Source organism: Microtus pennsylvanicus, chromosome 13, assembly GCF_037038515.1.
Source record: "Microtus pennsylvanicus isolate mMicPen1 chromosome 13, mMicPen1.hap1, whole genome shotgun sequence".
Lineage (NCBI taxonomy): Eukaryota > Metazoa > Chordata > Mammalia > Rodentia > Cricetidae > Microtus > Microtus pennsylvanicus.
In genome coordinates, this window is record NC_134591.1 from 70,499,460 (window position 1) to 70,516,997 (window position 17,538).

Consider the following 17,538-nt stretch of genomic DNA (forward strand, 5'->3'; position numbering starts at 1 on the left):
AAAGAAAACTGCACGAGGCCAAGGCTCTGGGATAGAGCAAAGGATGGCATAGGAGCCAGTGCTCTGACACAGTATTTGCTGTCTAGACAGCAATTTGGCCCTTTGCAGTTTGATTTCCTCATTTTGAAATATCTAACTCAGTGCCCGGCGCTCAGAGCATTCAGTACTACATCCAAACAGTTTAGTTTTGGCTCCTCTGGTTTTTGTTTGTTTTTTCCAAGGCACCTGGGAAATGGGTAAAATGGTTGTTTTTCTTTTTTGTTTTTGAGACAGGGTTTCTCAGGGTTTTGAGTATTGGCCGTTCTGGAACTCACTCTGTAAACCAGGCTGGCCTCAACTCAGAGACCCACCTGCCTCTGCCTCTGCCTCTCAGGTGCTGGGATTAAAGGCGTGTGCTGCTACCGCCACCCTGTGGTCCCTGCAGTGTATGGTTCTGGTGCCGGCAGTCACTGGGCATCTGTGCTGCAGCAAGGGGAGACATACGACTTTGCCATCCCCTGTGGTAGTTTTTCAGTGAGTGAAGTTGTATCTGTGTCCTGTGTCCCCCTCCCTGCCCTCTTCCCTGTCTGTCCCTGAGGCTCCTCTTCTTTCCCCAGGCTGGGCTGCAGCACTCATGTGTACACCCCACCCTCACTTGGAAGCAGAGCCCCCCAAGCCAATGGGCTCATTCATGGTGTGTTCAGGCCACCAGGGTGCTGGGAGTTTCTTCCCTGCAGGCTCTGGTTGCGATTCGAGCTGGGTAGGCAAGACAGGCAGGTCTGTTGCTTGTTGAGGCCCAGATCCCACAGCGAGCATGGTGGCAGCCCCTTGCTGAGAATCCTGGCTTGTCATTCTGAGCAGTTGGTCTTAGGCTGGACTCAAGTTCACCTTTTCATTGTACAGAAGGGTGGGGGGGAGCTGTGAGAGTTGGATTTCAGGAGAAATGCTTAATCTCCATAAAGAGCCGATTGTTTTCACGTCATCCCTACTAGCATCCATTTCCAGGGCCCATTGATTACTAAGGTATCTCTTATTAATGTGCCTCCTGAATGAGTCTGTCTCCGGCCACTCTCTAGGCAGCTCACTGGACTCATCAGTAATGCGTGGATGTTTCCCTTTAGTGGTGGGAAAAGTTGTTGTCATCCCCGGCCCTCCTCTGCCTCCCCCACCCTCCCCTGCCTCCCCGCCCCCAAATGTCTGGATTTCTGTTTGGACTAAAAGGGGGCGAAGCTGGAAGAGCTGCAGCAGCAGTTCTGGGTGTTAGGACCCGATGCTCTCAAAACCAAACAAATGGGCTGGGCAGACAGTGCAGGGTGCGCTTGCCTCACAGTCCTGAGGACCCAACTTGGAATACCGGACACCGCTCGCAACTGGACCTTGTAGCATATATCTGTGATACCTGCCGTGAGATAGGATAAGGTGGGCTGTGAAGACAAGAATCCTCAGAGGCTTGCAGGCCAGCTAACCTGGTGTATGCAGTGGTAAACAGAGGTCGGACAAGGTGGGAGGACCCATTACCTGAGGTAGTTCTCTGAGTTCTTTGAGCACACGCATGTACACACACATGTAGACAGACAGACGGGCAGACACACACTCTTCTAAGGGCCAGAGCTGTCAGGAACAGGGCTCACAATAAGCCCTGGCAGAGCCGCCCCATTAGTGATCTGAATGTTGTGTTTGGGACAAGTGGAGCTGGGAACAGCAGCTGGCAGGGAGGTTGTGGCAGCTCTGCTTTGTTAGGTCTTTGGAGGATGCTGAGTGGCAAAGAACTGGGATAGCTTGGGCATGGGTCTGGCAGACAGAAGGACTGTCAGTGGGAGTGCTTTGTGAACAGGCTGCCTGTACGAAGGGACAGGACGGTCCCTAGGTGGCCATCAGCAGAGACTGGAGTACCCAGTGCTGTGGGGTAGTGTAGGGACCGGGACCCTGAAACAACTGAATTTCCCCAAGAGTCTGTGATGCATTTTAAGAAATGAAGATCTTAACTCAAAATCCCTGCTACTTGATGTGGGCTCTTTCCATTGCACTCCAAGTGTATACGGCTGTGTTCTCCAAGAATGGGTGTCTGCGATGATGCCCACCCATAGGGCTGAAATAGCCCTGCAGTCTCCTGCCTTTCCTTAGGCTCTGTCCGGCCAGCAGGCTCCTGGGGACAGGCAGACGTTGTTGAGGATCTACCTCCATGCTCCATACCTCCTTGAGTTTGTGAGGTCCTGAAGACAATTTATGCAGGAATAAATCCGGCCGTGAGCAAAGCTGTTTTCCATCATTGATTGGAAACGGATTCCTTCCTGCCCCTTGCTCTGGAATTAATCTTCCTGTGCGAATGAGCTAAGGCATATTCCTCAGCCAGAGGCCACAAGAGAAACCAGAAGAAAGTGAGCAAACCTTGCTGGTGACAGTGGACGATGCCTAGGTCAGCCCCTCTGTCTTCTCCTTGGAGCCACTCCTAAGTTCCAGAGCAGAGGTGCAGACACAGCCCCCGGCATGGTCCTCAGGCCCTGTGCAGAATCTCATGAGCACACACTTAGGTTGACCACGCCCCCGCCACATAAGAAGCAAGGGATATCAGTGGTGGGATGCCTAGGGGGTCATCTTGGGAAACTTCCCCCTCTCCTTTTTGCCTTTGGTTCATTTCCTAATAGAATTTTCTCGTTACAATCTGCCTTCCCAAAGCTGTGGGGAGCATCACATTGCTAAGGTGCATGGAGTGGCCTCACCCCCTTTCCTGCCTGAGTTGCTCCTGAAGCCCAAGCTATGCATGTTTACAGAGTACAGTGGGGTCACTAGAGATAGCTGCACCATCTGCCTGCGGCCGCTGCTGTCATGTCAGGGCCTGCACTCCACAGTGCTCCAGCTTCTCCCCAAGCAGTTATTCCAGCTGGCAGAGCTGTGACAAGGGTTTCCATAAGCATTCCCACGATCCTTTTAAGTGAGGAGTGTGACCTCAGAGCCATGTGCCTGGTCCCTCTCCTGCCGGGGGAGGCAGTGGGAGGTAACAACAATACTCGGATGGATGGATGGATTCTTGTCTGGGTTCTGCAGAAAGCCAAGCATTTATTAGCCATGCAAACACTTGTTCTCTGGGGAGTCAAGGGTCAGGAGGGGAAAGTGAGTTGCCCTCTACCTATCACTGAGCAGAAAGCTGAGCAAACATCCCCTCCACTTTCCTGAACTTGGCCCTGTTCTATTTGGTCGCAGAATTTATGAGCTAACTATCAGAAAAACTTGGCAAAGTGAAGCAAAGATGTTTTCGCTTTGTGTCATGAGTGAGCGAGTTCTGAAGCTGGCTTTGCTGAGGCCTCTGGGTAGCTGTTTATCTGGTTTCCCTGTGCTGGGGTGGGGGTAGAGCGACCCCAGATAGATGCCTTTCTAGCACTACAGTACTAGGACATTGTGCCATGACAGGAACCCAGCTGCCCCTGTGATTTGTCCCCTGGTGTAGGACTCCTTCTTCACGCCAAGTCTCACATTGCAGGTGGTGTCTAGGCAGCGCAAGCATTCTCAGAACCACGAGGCAGAAGCAGTTGAAGCTCCGTGTATTCCCTTTCTTGGAAATCATTCGAACACTGATTGGGAAAGCGTGTCTCCCCATGTTGGGTGGGGTGTTGTGTGTAGTCATCTGTAGGTTAGGAATCTACAGTGTAGAGGTAATCAGGGTGTGACACCTTGGTCCTTCCCTCCAGTCTCCCTCTCCTGGCCTCAGAGGCATGTGGCATTTCTTACCTTTACAGGCAGCCTTGAGACTGTCATTTTTTGAGGGGTCAACACTCAGCTGTGTGTTACAATCCCAGCAATGAGGACAAGGCAGGCAGGGCCCTCGGGCTTGCTAGCTAGCCCCCATAGCCTACTTAGTAAGTCCCAAACCAGTGAGAGGTCTTGTCTAAATAATAAGAAATGTTGTCCTCTGGCCTGCACATGTATGTACATTTGTGCACATGCACATGTACCTACACATATGCATACAAAGCTATAGCTATATTTTTGCTGCTGTTTTGGCCATGAGGTAGAGTCTGCCACTTTGGCTTAGTGGAAGCTGCCCTGACCTCATCAGGGCTGCTTAAGATGGTAGTCTGATAGCCTGGTACTCAACAGTACTGCCCAGGGTTGAGCCTAGTTCCTGGTCTCAGTACATTTTGGAATGGGGGTGTTGGTGCATCCCTCTCTAATTCCTTCTGCCCATTCATGGGTGTTTGACTTCTTCCTTGCACTCAGCATTCATTCGAGGACAGAGGGTGGGAAGATTTCAGGCCTCTGCAGGTGTAGCTTGCTGGTAAAGGGTTTACCAGAGCCATGTCTGTTGATGAAAGAATAGCTGGGCACTTGGTAGAGATTGCTTGGGTCTAGCTGAAGAACCAAAAAGACTGATTTTTGACCAAATTGATTTTCCAGACCCCTGTTGGAGGCTGCCTACTTGTATGCCTTCGGGTTGTGTTAACTGATAAGCAGAGGGCAGGCCTAGCTTTGAATTCCACTTAGGAACATCGGAGCTGGTCTCTGCACCCAGATCATCAGTATGAGGGTCTTGGTAATTCCTGCTTCTTCTGGACATGGTTTTAGACTGTGGTTTCTTTACAGGCGCTTCTAGTAACCCTGCCTGAGAAAGATTATGGTTGTTTCCACTTAAGAGATGAAAAAAAAATTAAGGCTCAGGAAGGTGATGGACTAGTGCTAGGACTTGGCGGATGCAGACTCGGCACCCTCCTCTGTCTTACTTCTGAGGTCCTGTCTGCCAGCCCCAGATTTGCCAGGTGTCTGCCTTGGGTCTTGAACAGTGAGCCAGGAAGTATCATTTCTTTTGGCATCTCCCTGTCCTGTGGGTCATGATGTAAACCAGAAGAGAGGAGTACCAAGTCTTAGTTTAAATTTGCAAGCATGCCTGGTGGTGGTGGTACCTTTAATTCCAGCATTCGGGAGGCAGAGACAGGCAGATCTCTGAGTTCAAGGTCTACAGGGCAAGTTCTGGGACAGCCAGAGTTGCATAAAGAAACCCTGCCTTGAAAAACAAAATTAAAACAAAACAAAGGACAAACATGTCACATGTTGGGAAGATGTGCATTGTGGTTCCCATCAGCTGAGCAGCTTTGGTGATACAGTGGAGGGATGTGGGGAGGTCCTTGTAGGATTCTATTACAGTCTGCTGTACTGTACCCATGACTGACAGTTCAGTGTGGTATGTGGTGGCTAGCCTTTGAGCTGGGACAAGCAGACAGCAGTTCGCAGAAGTTGGGTACAGCCTTCCGAATTTTGTCACACATGGCCTGGAAATAGGAATCTTCAAGGGCAGAGGTGCATTTGCCTGGAGCTGCAATGTTCCACAGCACAGCACCTCCAGTGGGTGGCTGTTAGCTGTGCACTCAGAATAGCTAGTAAAGAGGGCTGGGTATGACCCTGCCCAAATAAATGGTGTGCTGGGGGTGGTAGCTAGGCCTTGGTCTGATCAGTACATGTGGGTGAATTTCAAAGTTAAAATATGTTTTAGAATAGATGTGTGCTGTTGTTTTTTTTTGTGTGTGTGTGTGTGTTTTGGGGCTTGAACCCAGGGCTTCATGTGTGTTAGTCAAGCAACACCCCAGCCCACCCAATGCTTATTTGATGCCCAAGTATTGGGCTCCTTTTAAACCTTCCTTTAGACCTAAATCAAGAAACAGCCCTGCCCTGCTTCTAGCTTGGGTTGGTGGAGACTTCATTAGCCTCGCTCCACATTCTTTACATATCACTGCCCTGGGACCTTTCTGTTTGTGCTATTGGCTGATTGGACCTGATTTGTCATACTCCCATCCCAGCCTCTGAAAGCTGTGCAGATGCTTTTTTGGGGCAAACCCATGTCCAGATATTGCAGATTGCATCCAGGCTACCTTGTAAATATGTTTAGGAGACGGTTGTCAGTTGGCTTCCCCTGCTACAAAAGGAACCCACTTCTCTTGGCCAGTGCACGCCCACTGTTTTCCAAACAGCTTTCTTCTGTGTTTGGAATACAGGGACACTCTGGATTAATTGTCTGGCTTTGGAGAAGAGTCTTCTTGTGTTTCCGGTGCCATTGAGGTGGATATGGACAGCACACATGCCATTTATTGAAGAAGTCTTAGGATTGCCCCTAATTATGTGTCTAGCTGCCAGTTGACAAAGTGGAGGATTAGTCGCTGGTTATCCGAAACCAGCCAGGATCGTGCAGAAGCGGCAGCTGTAGACATCTGCGAGCCATTAATGAGCAGACCATAGGTGATGGCGCCCTGTGGACTCTTCTGCAGGGGCCAGGAAACCATCAACCAGAGAAACTGTCTCCAGAAGACTTTAGTGTTTTCCAGAAATCACCTGTCAGTAGCAGTGTGTGTGTGAGACTCCAGTTGTAATCCAAGGAGACAGATTGGTGGTAGGACTGCCTGCCCCAGCCCTGCAGGGCCTGAGAAGACTCTCGCTATTGCTGATTGATTCTGAGCCAGCAGGCTATTCCTGGAAGTTGGTGTTTGAGTGGAGCCTGTTGGTTAGCGGCCTGTGTAGAATGTTTCAGGCATGGAGGCCAGTCGTGTCTTAGTGCTCTGGCTCCAGGGCAGGTGGCCTGAGCTTCCTGACTCCCTTTGCTTGCCTGTGAAACTGGTGCCATCCTCCCCAGGACACAGGTCTGGTCACCAGTGGCTCGGCAGCACATGCTCTGCTGCTTTGCACGTTGAATGTTCTTAACGATGAGCACTTCACCCAAATACTTGGAGTGGCCTAAGTCGTGTGTCCTCTTCCTTCCAGGGAACCCAGGGCACCCAGGACCTTTTAATACTGTCATAGTCCATTCCCCTGATACAGAACTTCCGACATTCTACTGGGGGAGGAGGCAAGCTGAGCTTCATTCTCAAGTTTCTGCTTACGGTTAAGCTCTGAGCAAGTGGAAGCACAAGCATGTGGAATGAGTGTGGAATGAAGGGTTTGTGTTTGGGTCCTGGTTCACTTTCTGTGGCGTGGCCAGTCTGCTGAGTTACAGATCAACCTGGGCCACAGGTTGCCTCCCTTGGCAGGTTTCTGAGACTCCCATCAGTTTTTCAAGCCTGGGCAGGTGAGTGAGCTGCTCCTGTGAGAGATTCAGGCAGCCACCGTCTGTAGAAGTCCTGGTTGGGAGTTGAGTTTTATTTAGCACACAGGACATATGTGTGGGTTTGATAGGTGGTCACCGTCTGTGTGTTGAAAAGTGGAGGATACAGGAAATAAGGGTATCTGCCTTCCACAGATGCCCAGAAGAGCCCAAAAGTAGACCTGCTTGCTGAGTGCGAGTCTACCAGTGTCAGAAGGTGCCAACGCAGCTGTCCCTCCCGAGAGCTTGGGAGCTGTACCTTTCAGAGAACTCTGCCTTTCCCCTAGGTTTGTAGAGTGAATTCTAATCTCCACGAAGAACCTACCTAGAGTTGTGCAGGGGAGGCTGAGACTGCAAATAGGAGCACAGCTGCAGCTCCTGAGTGTGTGATTTCGAACGCCTCCATTCCTAAAGGACAGTGGAAGGGAAGGGCCATCCATGGTGCCTCTGGAACTGGGTGGGGAACCTGTGTTCCCGTTAGTGAGTTTCCATTGGAATAAACATACTGGGAGAAGCACCTGGAAATTCCCACTGTTGGGTCAGATGTCTAGGCATCTTGGGACTCTTCTAGGCCTGTCACGCTGGTCCAATTTTGATAATCTCAGATGGGCTTGTAAGTCCTGGCAGGTAGGGAAATGGTTTAGTAGTGCAGCTGTTCTCAGCTGCAACCTCGGTGGGACAAACGGACGGGTCAGAAAGCTTCAGGAATTAGGCTGCAAAGTGCAGCAGATCCAAGGAGGACTTCTCGATAGCTGCTGTGGCGTTGTCTGCCCTTGGCCTTCTGTCGGCCTTTGCACTGCAACTATCGGGAGCCATTGGTCCTCATGCTTCATGGCACACAGGGCAAGGGTGGATGTTGCTTTCAAGCCTGTCCTCTTTTGTTGGTGCTGAGTGACTTGGCAACTTAAGCGACACCCTCCTTCCTAGAGACTCTTGGCAGCCCACATGGAAAGCCTGTGTCAAGTTAGAAAGCAGGGAAGAATGGGTCTTGGGGTGCCCAGAGTGTGTCCTGGAGAGCAACCATGTCTTTATGCCTCAGGGAGTTCTGCAGTGTGGGAAGGATGCACTATCAAAATGACATTGCTTTTGCCACCCTGCCGGTCACTTTAAATAGTTAATTTTTCTGTCAAGCTGACAGGCCAGGCTGGCTGTTCAGGGACCTGAGCTCCTTTCTTCCTGAGATGTTACCATTTTCTAGGGCCATCCATATGATCCAGAAGAGCGCTAAATGGCCCCTGCATGTCACATGATGTTTGTGTTAGTCCGATTTTAAAGATTTCAGTGAGCCAGCCATGGCAATGTGCAGTAGACCCAACGTTTCAGGGAGTACTCTCTCCCAGCCAGGTGTTGCTTTGACCCCCTGGTAGAAGGTGTTCCCCTGGAAACAAAGGCCATCCCAAGGATACTTTGTGTCTGGGTCACTGTCATCAGTGTGGGACAGTCATTCAATAGAAGAATTGCTTTTCATTTTATTAAACCAAAATGTGCATTTTTCTAGAGCGACCTGACACAGAGGCCGAGTTTGCCCTCGATTCTCTCCCAGATAGCCCCCAGCACAAACTGTTCTAAGTTCCAAAGCAGAAAACAAATTCTGTTTTTAAAACAATTGCTTGCTGGGTCACAAGACCATCCGAGGCTAGTCCTGGTCAAGTGAGACGGGTCTGTGGTAAGTCAGCCCAGCCTCCAGGCGCCAGCAGCTTCCCCCTGTGCTGTCTATGAAGTGAGTGTTCACTAAACCTCTCAGGAATGTAAACCGAGGCACCAGCTCTGCAGACTTAAAGGCTTCCAGGGTTGTTTACATTCAGATGCCTCTAGTCCAGATCTGCCCTCTCCAGTGTGAGTTTCTGCTTCTCTCTGGAGTTAGATACACTGTGCTTTCACAGGATGCACTCTGAGCTTCAGCTTCTCCACCTACCTCCTGTCTCCTAGACACCACCTCAGCCTCTTAATTCTGCCCCTTAACCCTGCAGCTTTCGGAGCATAGGTGGGGAGAAGGTCCTTTGCCAGTTTTTTCTGCCCAAAGCTCATCTCTAGTCAGACTGCTGCCCAGTGGTCATCACAAAAAGCTTTGCTTGCTACTGCCATCCAAAAAGATCACCCAAGGCCTGGTGTCTCCAAAGTTTCTCTGGCAGTTTCTATGGGTCATTGACTCCGGGGCATCCTGGCCAGGTCATTCTGGCCTAAGGATTTATATTGTTATAGTCACAGTGAGCCAGAAATAGCTCTGGAGCTTAGGGCCTGTCTCTTTCAAAGGGCCCCCAGGAAGAGAAGCTGCCAGTCTTCCCTATCCTCAGAAGCCACTCAGCATTAGTCTTGCTATAGGATTGCTCAAACAGCCATAGATACACCCCACTTCCAAGAATAAAGGGGTGTGGACACTAGTGGGTGTAGTGGAGGAAGGTTGGCCAGGCACATTGTGTGGGGGCATAGAGTGCCTAGTTACAGCCAACTTTGCAAAATTAGTCTCTTGTGATATTCCTCAGTGTGTTACTATTCCTCTGTGGAACTCTTCAGAAGCTCCTATACAGAGCAGTGGGTTCTAGAGTTAAGAATCCGGAGAACATAGCACAGAGATGCAAGGCTTCCCTCTGACAGATTCGAAAGCAACACTAATAGAGAAATGAGGCTGGAAGCTAGGGCCCAGGCTAAGCAAGCTATGAGTGACTTGGGAGTAAGCAAGTCCAGGTCACTCATGACAAGGCCCAGTTACCACTCACACAGATCCCAGCAGCTCGTCCCCTCCCTGTGCTGTACTGGCTCTCAGGACAGAAGGAGTCTCATCAGCCCTTCCCTTTGTGACCCTGCAGGGCCCCTAGGAGCTGCCTGGGGTACAGACCCCACCCTCATGTCCCTAGGAGTCCTCTGGACTTAATAGTGGGCTTTGTCCAGCTTTATCAGTGCGGGGATAGTGTGTGTACTCTGTGTTCAGCTCAAGCTTATCACAGGCTGGGACATACCTGCTCTTGGTGTCCCTGCATAGGAACTGATACTCTTTCTTTGTTGATGATTTCCTGGGGAAATTGTCTCTGTGTGTGCTTAGCAGGGCAGGTTTGACTGTCTTCAGAAGACTGGATGACATTCTGGTATCTGTGCTCTCTAGTGGATACTTTAGCTTGTGATATTTTATTTGATTATTAGTTCTTGTCCATATTGACGTTATTTTACTTGTTGCCAGGCAAGTTAGACAGTTTTGTGACTTTTTTTTTAAGTCATGTGAAAGCCAGCAAAAGCCAAACCTTCCCTGCTTTAGCTGATGTCCTTTAGAAGCCACCGCCCTTGTCCTTCCGTACCCTCAAACTCTTGTCCCGGGTGGTTTTTTCCTAATTGATTCTGATTTTTTTTTTTAAAACTGCACTGTAAGCTCTGTAAAGACCAGGGACTTTGTGTTCACTTCTGAGCATCAAAAACAGAGCCTGTTTCCTAGGAAACAATAAATAATTATTGAGTGAGTAATTGAATGGGCAGAGAGTCGTGGAAGGTGAGGTGAAATGGCCTTTCTTTGGCTGCTTCCTTTTCATCCCATCCCATAACCACCAGTGGTCTGAGAGGGAGAGCCCAGAAAGAAGGCTTGCTTTCTGAAGGAGGGCATTTGGGAGAAGCCATTTTAGTCAAGGGGTTGCAGGTTGCAAAAAAGGGAAGTAACTGAAGAAGGACAGCCTGAGAAGATGGGCACAGGAACAGGTAAATCGCTCCGTTTTGCTATGCCCATGTCTTCTATGTCCCTTTCACATGCACATCCACAGCACGGTGGCTATTTGAACAGTTCTGTAATTGGGACTAAATCTCATGCATCAGGCCAAGTTCAGGGCCTGGCCCAAGGTTGGCACTCAATGTGTAGTTGTTGAATTGTAAATCCAGAATGATGATTTTATAGACCGGCAAGAGAGAGGGACCCAGCCGTGCATCTCCATTTAGAATGAGGAAGGAGGAGCGGGATCCGTTTAGGAGGCATCACAGACAACCTAGCCACAAGAAAGATGTTCTCCTCTGCTGTACCTCATCTTCACTTGCTCCTGGGTATTTCCTCCTAGTACTTTATTTAGGAGGCTGGAGGTGCTGCTGTGGTTATGAGCACTTGTCACTCTTCAGAGGACCCAGGTTCGATTGCCAGCATGCACATGGTTCCCACAGCTGTCTGTTGACTCCACAGATGAGCAAAGTTTGAAGTGTCACAGCATGACTTGTAAGACCTGGACAAGGTCATCCTCTATCTCTGGTAGCTGTGTGACTTTCCCTCACTTACAAAGCCTGTATTCGTCATTCCCTGGGCTGCTGCATTAGTTTAGGGTGCATAGGCACCCATGTATAACAGATATGTTCTCTCACACCTTATGAAAGGAATGGACCTTTCTGGACCTTATGAAAATGGGGGCATCTCCTGGGTTGTCCCCTGGGGACTCCCTCACCATAATCTGTTTTCTTCATGTTCTTGGTGCTGTTTTCTTTCCCTTTGGACCCCTTAGAATTGGGACAGCTCTGGTGAGTGGCTCCATCCACTCTAATTTTAACATTTTACAGGCTGTCAGTAGGCTTTCCCATGTTGCTTCACTTACGGGAAGCATTTAGTCATTTCCTAACCTAATGAGAGTTAAACATTCTTAGCCCCAGAAATTTGTTGTGAAACATTTCCAATTAAGATGACTGGGGACGAGCACAGAGTCCTCCTGGCTGGCGGGGCAGGAGTGGTGCCCTGCCAGCGGGTGCAGTCTGGCTGGCTGGAAGGGAGGCCTTCTGCAGAGGCCTCTTGGGGTGAGGAGGAATGGCATGCTGGGATTCTGGGGGTGCCCAGAGTCAGAATGGCACTCTCCCATTCTGACCTTCACAGGTCAAGTTTCTGTTATTCAGAACCCCCACAAAGTTCCAGTGTGTATGGGTTACAGTTGCAAGTTAGCTCAGCTTAAGTATATAGGCATTTTCTTTTGAATTCTGAGGAAGATTGCTAATGTCTGTTTTCTAGAACCCTAGTTTTTAGGGCCTGAGTGGATGCCAGGTTTTTTTGAAGAGGGTCTTACTATGACCAGGTATTAGGGGCAAGCTCCCCTTTCTCCAACCTTCCCCCCCGCAAACAAAACATAAAAACAAAAACTGACTGTTAGGGAGACTGTCCTTTGCATTGTGAGGAGTTCAGTGGCATCCCTGACCCCTCATCATTGAATGCTGGCAGCATCTCTATCCTTTGCGACAGGCAAAAGTGTTCTTACGTGTCTGTCTCTCAGCATCTCCTAGAACAGGTGGGTTTACGTGCGGACATGGCAGGTCCTGCAGAAATCATCTCTGGGTGAAAAACGCTAGCTTTAATGGAATCATTTAGAGTTTCTATTCTTTCTTTAAAATTGCTGTGTTTAAGTCTGTGCGAGAATGAATGTGTTTGGCTGTGCATGCACAGAGGCCAGAAGTGTCTGATACTGTGGAACTGGAGTCATAGGCATTTATGAGCCTCCTGATAGAGGTGCGAGGAACGGAGCTCAGGTCCTTTGCAAGAGCATTATGGACTCATAGCCACTGAGCCATCTCTCCAGTACATGTCTAGCCCCTTATTTAGAGTCAGGGTCTCTCCTGTTCCAGTCTAATCTTGAGTTTACTATATAGGCGTGGGCGACTTGGAATTTGTAAGCCTTCTGTCTGCCTCCCAAGTGCTAGAATTGCAGACATGTACCACCATGCTCAGTTTATGCTGGATGGAAGCCAGGGCCATGCACATGCTAGGCAAGCATTCTATCAGCTGAGCACATGTCCCACTCCTGGGGTTTCATTTCTCTGCGGGCAAAATGGTATTGAACACATTGTTTAGTTGGTGGCAGCAGTAAGACGGGAGGGGTATTATAAAATAATTAAAATAGTGATATCTTGTGAGAGAGCGAGAGAACCCCCGGAAGATAGAAGTGTAGAGGGTACTCCTGGAGCTGTAGTTGTAAGTGGTTGTGAGCCACCTGGTGTGAGTGCTGGGAGTCGAACTTTGGTCTTTGGAAGAACAACACATGCTTTTAACCTCTAGGCTGTCTCTCCAGCCCCTTAGATCAAGGTTTTACATATGTGAGGACTGAGTGATATTTATAAAAGATGCTTCAGGTATTACATACTGCTGCTGTGTGCTGACATCCCATATGCATTACTATCCAAGTCACCGTACCATGACTGTCCCCATCTCATGCACACATAGAGGCTGGTGGAGGTGAAGAAACTGGTCCAAGGTTCCAAGTTTGCTTTTTTGTTGTTGTTGGTTTTTCTTTTCTTTTTTTTTTAATATTTATTTATTTATTTAGTATACAATGTTCTGTCTGTATGCCTACAGGCCAGAAGAGGGCGCCAGACCTCATTACAGATGGTTGTGAGCCACCATGTGGTTGCTGGGAATTGAACTCAGGACCTTTGGAAGAGCAGGCAATGCTCTTAACCACTGAGCCATCTCTCCAGCCCTGTTGTTGGTTTTTCGAGACAGGGTTTCTCTGTAGCTATGGAGCCTGTCCTGGAACTCTCTGTAGACCAGACTGGCCTCTGCCTCCTGAGTGCTGAGAGTAAAGGCATGCGCCACCACTGCCTGGCCCAAGGTTCCAAGTTGATGGGGGAACAGACTCGGGAAGTGGAGTTAATCAGCTCACCTCTGCTGTGTCCTGACATGTTACAGTAGCTTCTTGTGCCTGTGAGCCAAATCCATGTCCCTGTGGCCTTGGCGACATACCTTGCCTAAAAGTAGATGGCACAAGTAATAACTTCATGACTGTCGAATGCCTCGTTAAACAAAGCAGCAGCAGGGGTTGGGAGTACCTTGTTTTCCTTTCTTTAGAGTTTGTAACCATCTTGAGCAAGGGACAGACCTTTTTTTTTTTTTTTTTAACAATCTGCCACGTATGTATATGTGAAAATAAAATTGGCTCCATTTAGCAGTGTGCCGTGTCTGGTGGATACAAAGTGGGCCCCTGCTTGCTGTGGTTAGTAGAGTCTAGATGGCAACAGTCCTCGAAGGTTGTGGCTCATTACAGCCAAATGTGGCGTTGTAAGGATTCCTGTGTGTTTTATGAGACTCTTCGACTGGCTCGTTAGGGCCTTCAGAAGTCCTGAGATGAACTGAACCAGAGCAGGCATTAGATAGGAATCAAAATCTCTTCTTGGCTCTGGGGACTTCCATGGCTGCCAGCCCTCAGATTCTCCCACTCCCCCACTCTTCTCCCCCACCCTTCCCGGTCCTCGTCATTCTCTCAACACACCTTCCGCTCTTAGTTCCAAGGTGCTGGAACTTAGTTCTCCGTGTTGCAGCCCACTGTACACCAAGTTCCTTGTTCTTTACTGGTCTTGCCCCACTCAGTCTCTCTCTCTCCTCCACCGCCTGTCCCTTTATTATTTCTGCGGTGTGTGATGCACAGTGGCCCTTGTGACTGTTAATCAGGGAAGTATTAAACAGCACCTGTGTGAAATTTTGGAAAGGGGCTCAGTGAGCGAGAGTGGGTTTCACCCTCCAGTACCCCAAGGCAGCAGGTGGCACAGTTTATTATATTTTATTTTATTGGCTAGAGTGAGCCCTTCTTAAAATTAGTTCATTTTTCTTGTATTTGTGCACGTGTGCATGTGCCAAGGTACACTTGTGGAAGTTAGGACAACCTGTGGGCAGTCAGCCCTTCCCTTCCTCTGTGTCAGCCCCAGGGATTAAACTTGGTTGCCACACTTGGTGACAGGTGCTTTCCCTCTCAGCCATCCTGCCACAGAGCTCATCTGTTTGGTGCTTCAGCCTTAGACTGGTTGCAGGGGCTCGGGAAACTTCCTAGGCCTTGCTGACTGACTGATGGACTGATGAGCTTGTAATCCCAGTGTACACCTTGGCCTTGGTTTTTCTCTTCTTTCTGATGTGGAGTTTATCAGGGCGCCTGGCTTGGCAGTGTCACGTGATGGTATTCATCTTTGGCTCAGAGCAGAGATGACCCTACCTTTCTCCAAGAGCCTGCTCACTGTATACCCAGAGGGAGTTAGCACCTATAGCGGCCAGCTCTGCTGCAGAGGAGTGCTGAGGGGCTTGGAGGATTCTCCATCTTGCTCTCTCCCATTTCAGGGACACACAGAAAGGGGGCAGACTGTCTGCATGGCATTCCTCTGGGCTGCAGACTCATCACAGGCCTGGCAGAGGCCTGCAGGCTCTGTGGGTCTCAGAGTAGCCTGAGGAAGCAGCGTCAGAAGGAACGAATGCCTTTTTGGCGGGAGTGACTTAGATGCTTTTCTTTGTTCCTCCACAGAGCGATCAGCAGCTGGACTGTGCCTTGGACCTAATGAGGCGCCTGCCTCCACAGCAGATCGAGAAAAACCTCAGTGACCTGATCGACCTGGTGCGTACCTTCTTCATATGGTTTCACTCGAGGGCACGGCGCAGTTGCTTTCTTCTGTGCTGCTCTTTGTGTGGAATTCAAAACACAGGAAACCTCTTTTCTTCCAAGCCAGACTCCACCACTGGGCTCTGAGATTCCTCCCAGCAGAGAGAAGATGAGTTTCATATGGTGGTCTTTTCTCTGAGCCCATCCGTATTGATAAAGTCCAGGATAAGCATTGGTTGTAAAGTGAATTATGACCCCATCCCCCAGTTACTGTGTTTACCATTTCTAGAAGCTTACATGTAGGCCACACCTGCAGGTGAGCTTCCTCAGCCAGCCCTGTACCAGCACTGTCCTTTTTAGCCTAAAAAGCTTAACAGCAAAAAGTTTTAATGTGTATTTTTAAAGTATTCAGTCATTTTTAAAGGGCTTTTTTTAAACATATAAAATAATTGGTTTTCAAATGATGCCTTGGATGAGCGGACACTGAGGTAGTGCTTAGAAATACAAAATACTCAACACTGTACCACAGAGTAATTGAAATCAGCTCCCAGGAGGCCTTCCAGCTCACATAGATGATTTAATGGGGTTCTGGAACCAAGTCTGTTTTTCCCATTGTGTCCCATGTCTCCCTGGATGTGGAGCAATGACGCATCATTTAAAGTGGGGGTTTTCGACCATTCATCTGCTCTGGTGATTTACTTTTATTCTGTTGTTGGGACCTGGAATGCTTTCACCAGGAAAACAATGCGATAATAGGAAATCACCATCAATCCCCGATGAAGCTCTCGTAGCAGCCTGGCCGGTCCCCAGTGCGGCCATCTCTGTTTATAGGGCCGGCAGCTCCAGTGCGAGCAGGTGTGTGAGACAGCAGGGAGCGGTGGAAGGAGCTGTGAGCAGGAGTTGCGGACTGTTCGGGACATGGGAGCGGTGGAAGGAGCTGTGAGCAGGAATTGCGGACTGTTCGGGACATGGGACGGGAGTGGTTTCAGGAGGTTGGTGGCCCTGTGAGGAAGCTAGCCCCAGGTGCCTCGTGCTGGACTTGAAGAGAAGGTGTGTGTGAAGGAGAGTCTCAGGGTGTGTACACACACACACACACACACACACACTTATGCTCATGCACACAGAAACTATAAATGCATGCCCGCAGTACATTGTCCGCAGAGACTTGTCCCATCCACCACTTCAAATGTTGCCTTCAGGGTGTCCCCTGCCTCTGTGTGTGACCTTAAATTATTTAGCCCTCAGCCGTCCGTCCTATGAGACAGCGCTGCCAAGTGTAGTCTGGGAAGTCTGGCCTTTCTCTTTAGCAGTCTCGGGCTGACCCTGTGTGGACAAGGCAGGGCAGTGTTGGAGGTGTGATCGGGTCCCTAGTCTGCTCAGCTTCGGGAATTGTCCTTTAAACTCTGTGAAAGTGTGCTTAGCTGAAGTTCAACTCAGTTGGCCAACTTAGTTATTACTGTAGTTTTGAAACCCCCCTAACACAAAAGCCCAGGAAGACAAATACCTATTTCTCTGTCAATTCTTAGTGTCTAATGGGCTGTTTTGTTCTTATGGCGACTGAAGCATTGTATTACAGCTGCTGCTTTCCCCTGGGACCCTCACCACTCATCTTGAGATGTGTGTAGCTTGATTGCTTTGCAGCAGTTGCCAGTTTCCCTCAGGTCCAGGAGGGAAGGAGAGGCTGTGAGCTGCTTCACCCCAAATGCTGGGTCAGGGTGTTCTGCCTCAGGTCGCCTGTGCAGGCTGCAGAGACACAGGGTGGAGTGCCACAAACTGCATCTGTCATGGCACCCGGCTGCACTTCCCTTTCCCACCCTGTCTTCTACAAGAACTGTACAAGAGAAGGAAGAGTAGGGGTGGAGATACCAGCCATGGGGGTAGGAGCTAACTAACAGTTAACTATGCCCAATACTTAGGGCTTGATCTTAAAGGTTCACACACATGTAAAACTTGGCCCCCTCTCACGGTCCTGTTGGGAGACAGTGGAACCTTCAGGAGGCGAGGCCTAGTGGAAGGAAATTAGTCCTATGGGTAAGACATGAAGGAAGTGCTGAGATCCTGGCCCCTCTTCCTTTGTTCATGGATAGCATAAGGTGAGCAGCCACAGTCCACTATTCATGTTCCAATGTTTAGCCTCCCCACAGGCCCAGGAGTACCAGAGCCAACCACCCATGGACAGAGAGCTCTCAAGCCACAAGCCAG

General features: G+C 49.5%; 1 protein-coding gene across 2 annotated transcripts in view; it reads left to right on the forward strand.

Annotated features, from left to right (window-relative positions):
• Positions 1 to 17,538, forward strand: part of Capzb (capping actin protein of muscle Z-line subunit beta) — a 103,098-nt gene that overhangs the window by 28,635 nt on the left and 56,925 nt on the right. For both annotated transcript variants that reach the window (XM_075947210.1, XM_075947211.1), the window contains exon 2: positions 15,262 to 15,351. In XM_075947210.1, the coding sequence (XP_075803325.1) occupies positions 15,262 to 15,351 (90 nt within the window). The remainder of the gene's footprint in view (positions 1 to 15,261; positions 15,352 to 17,538) is intronic.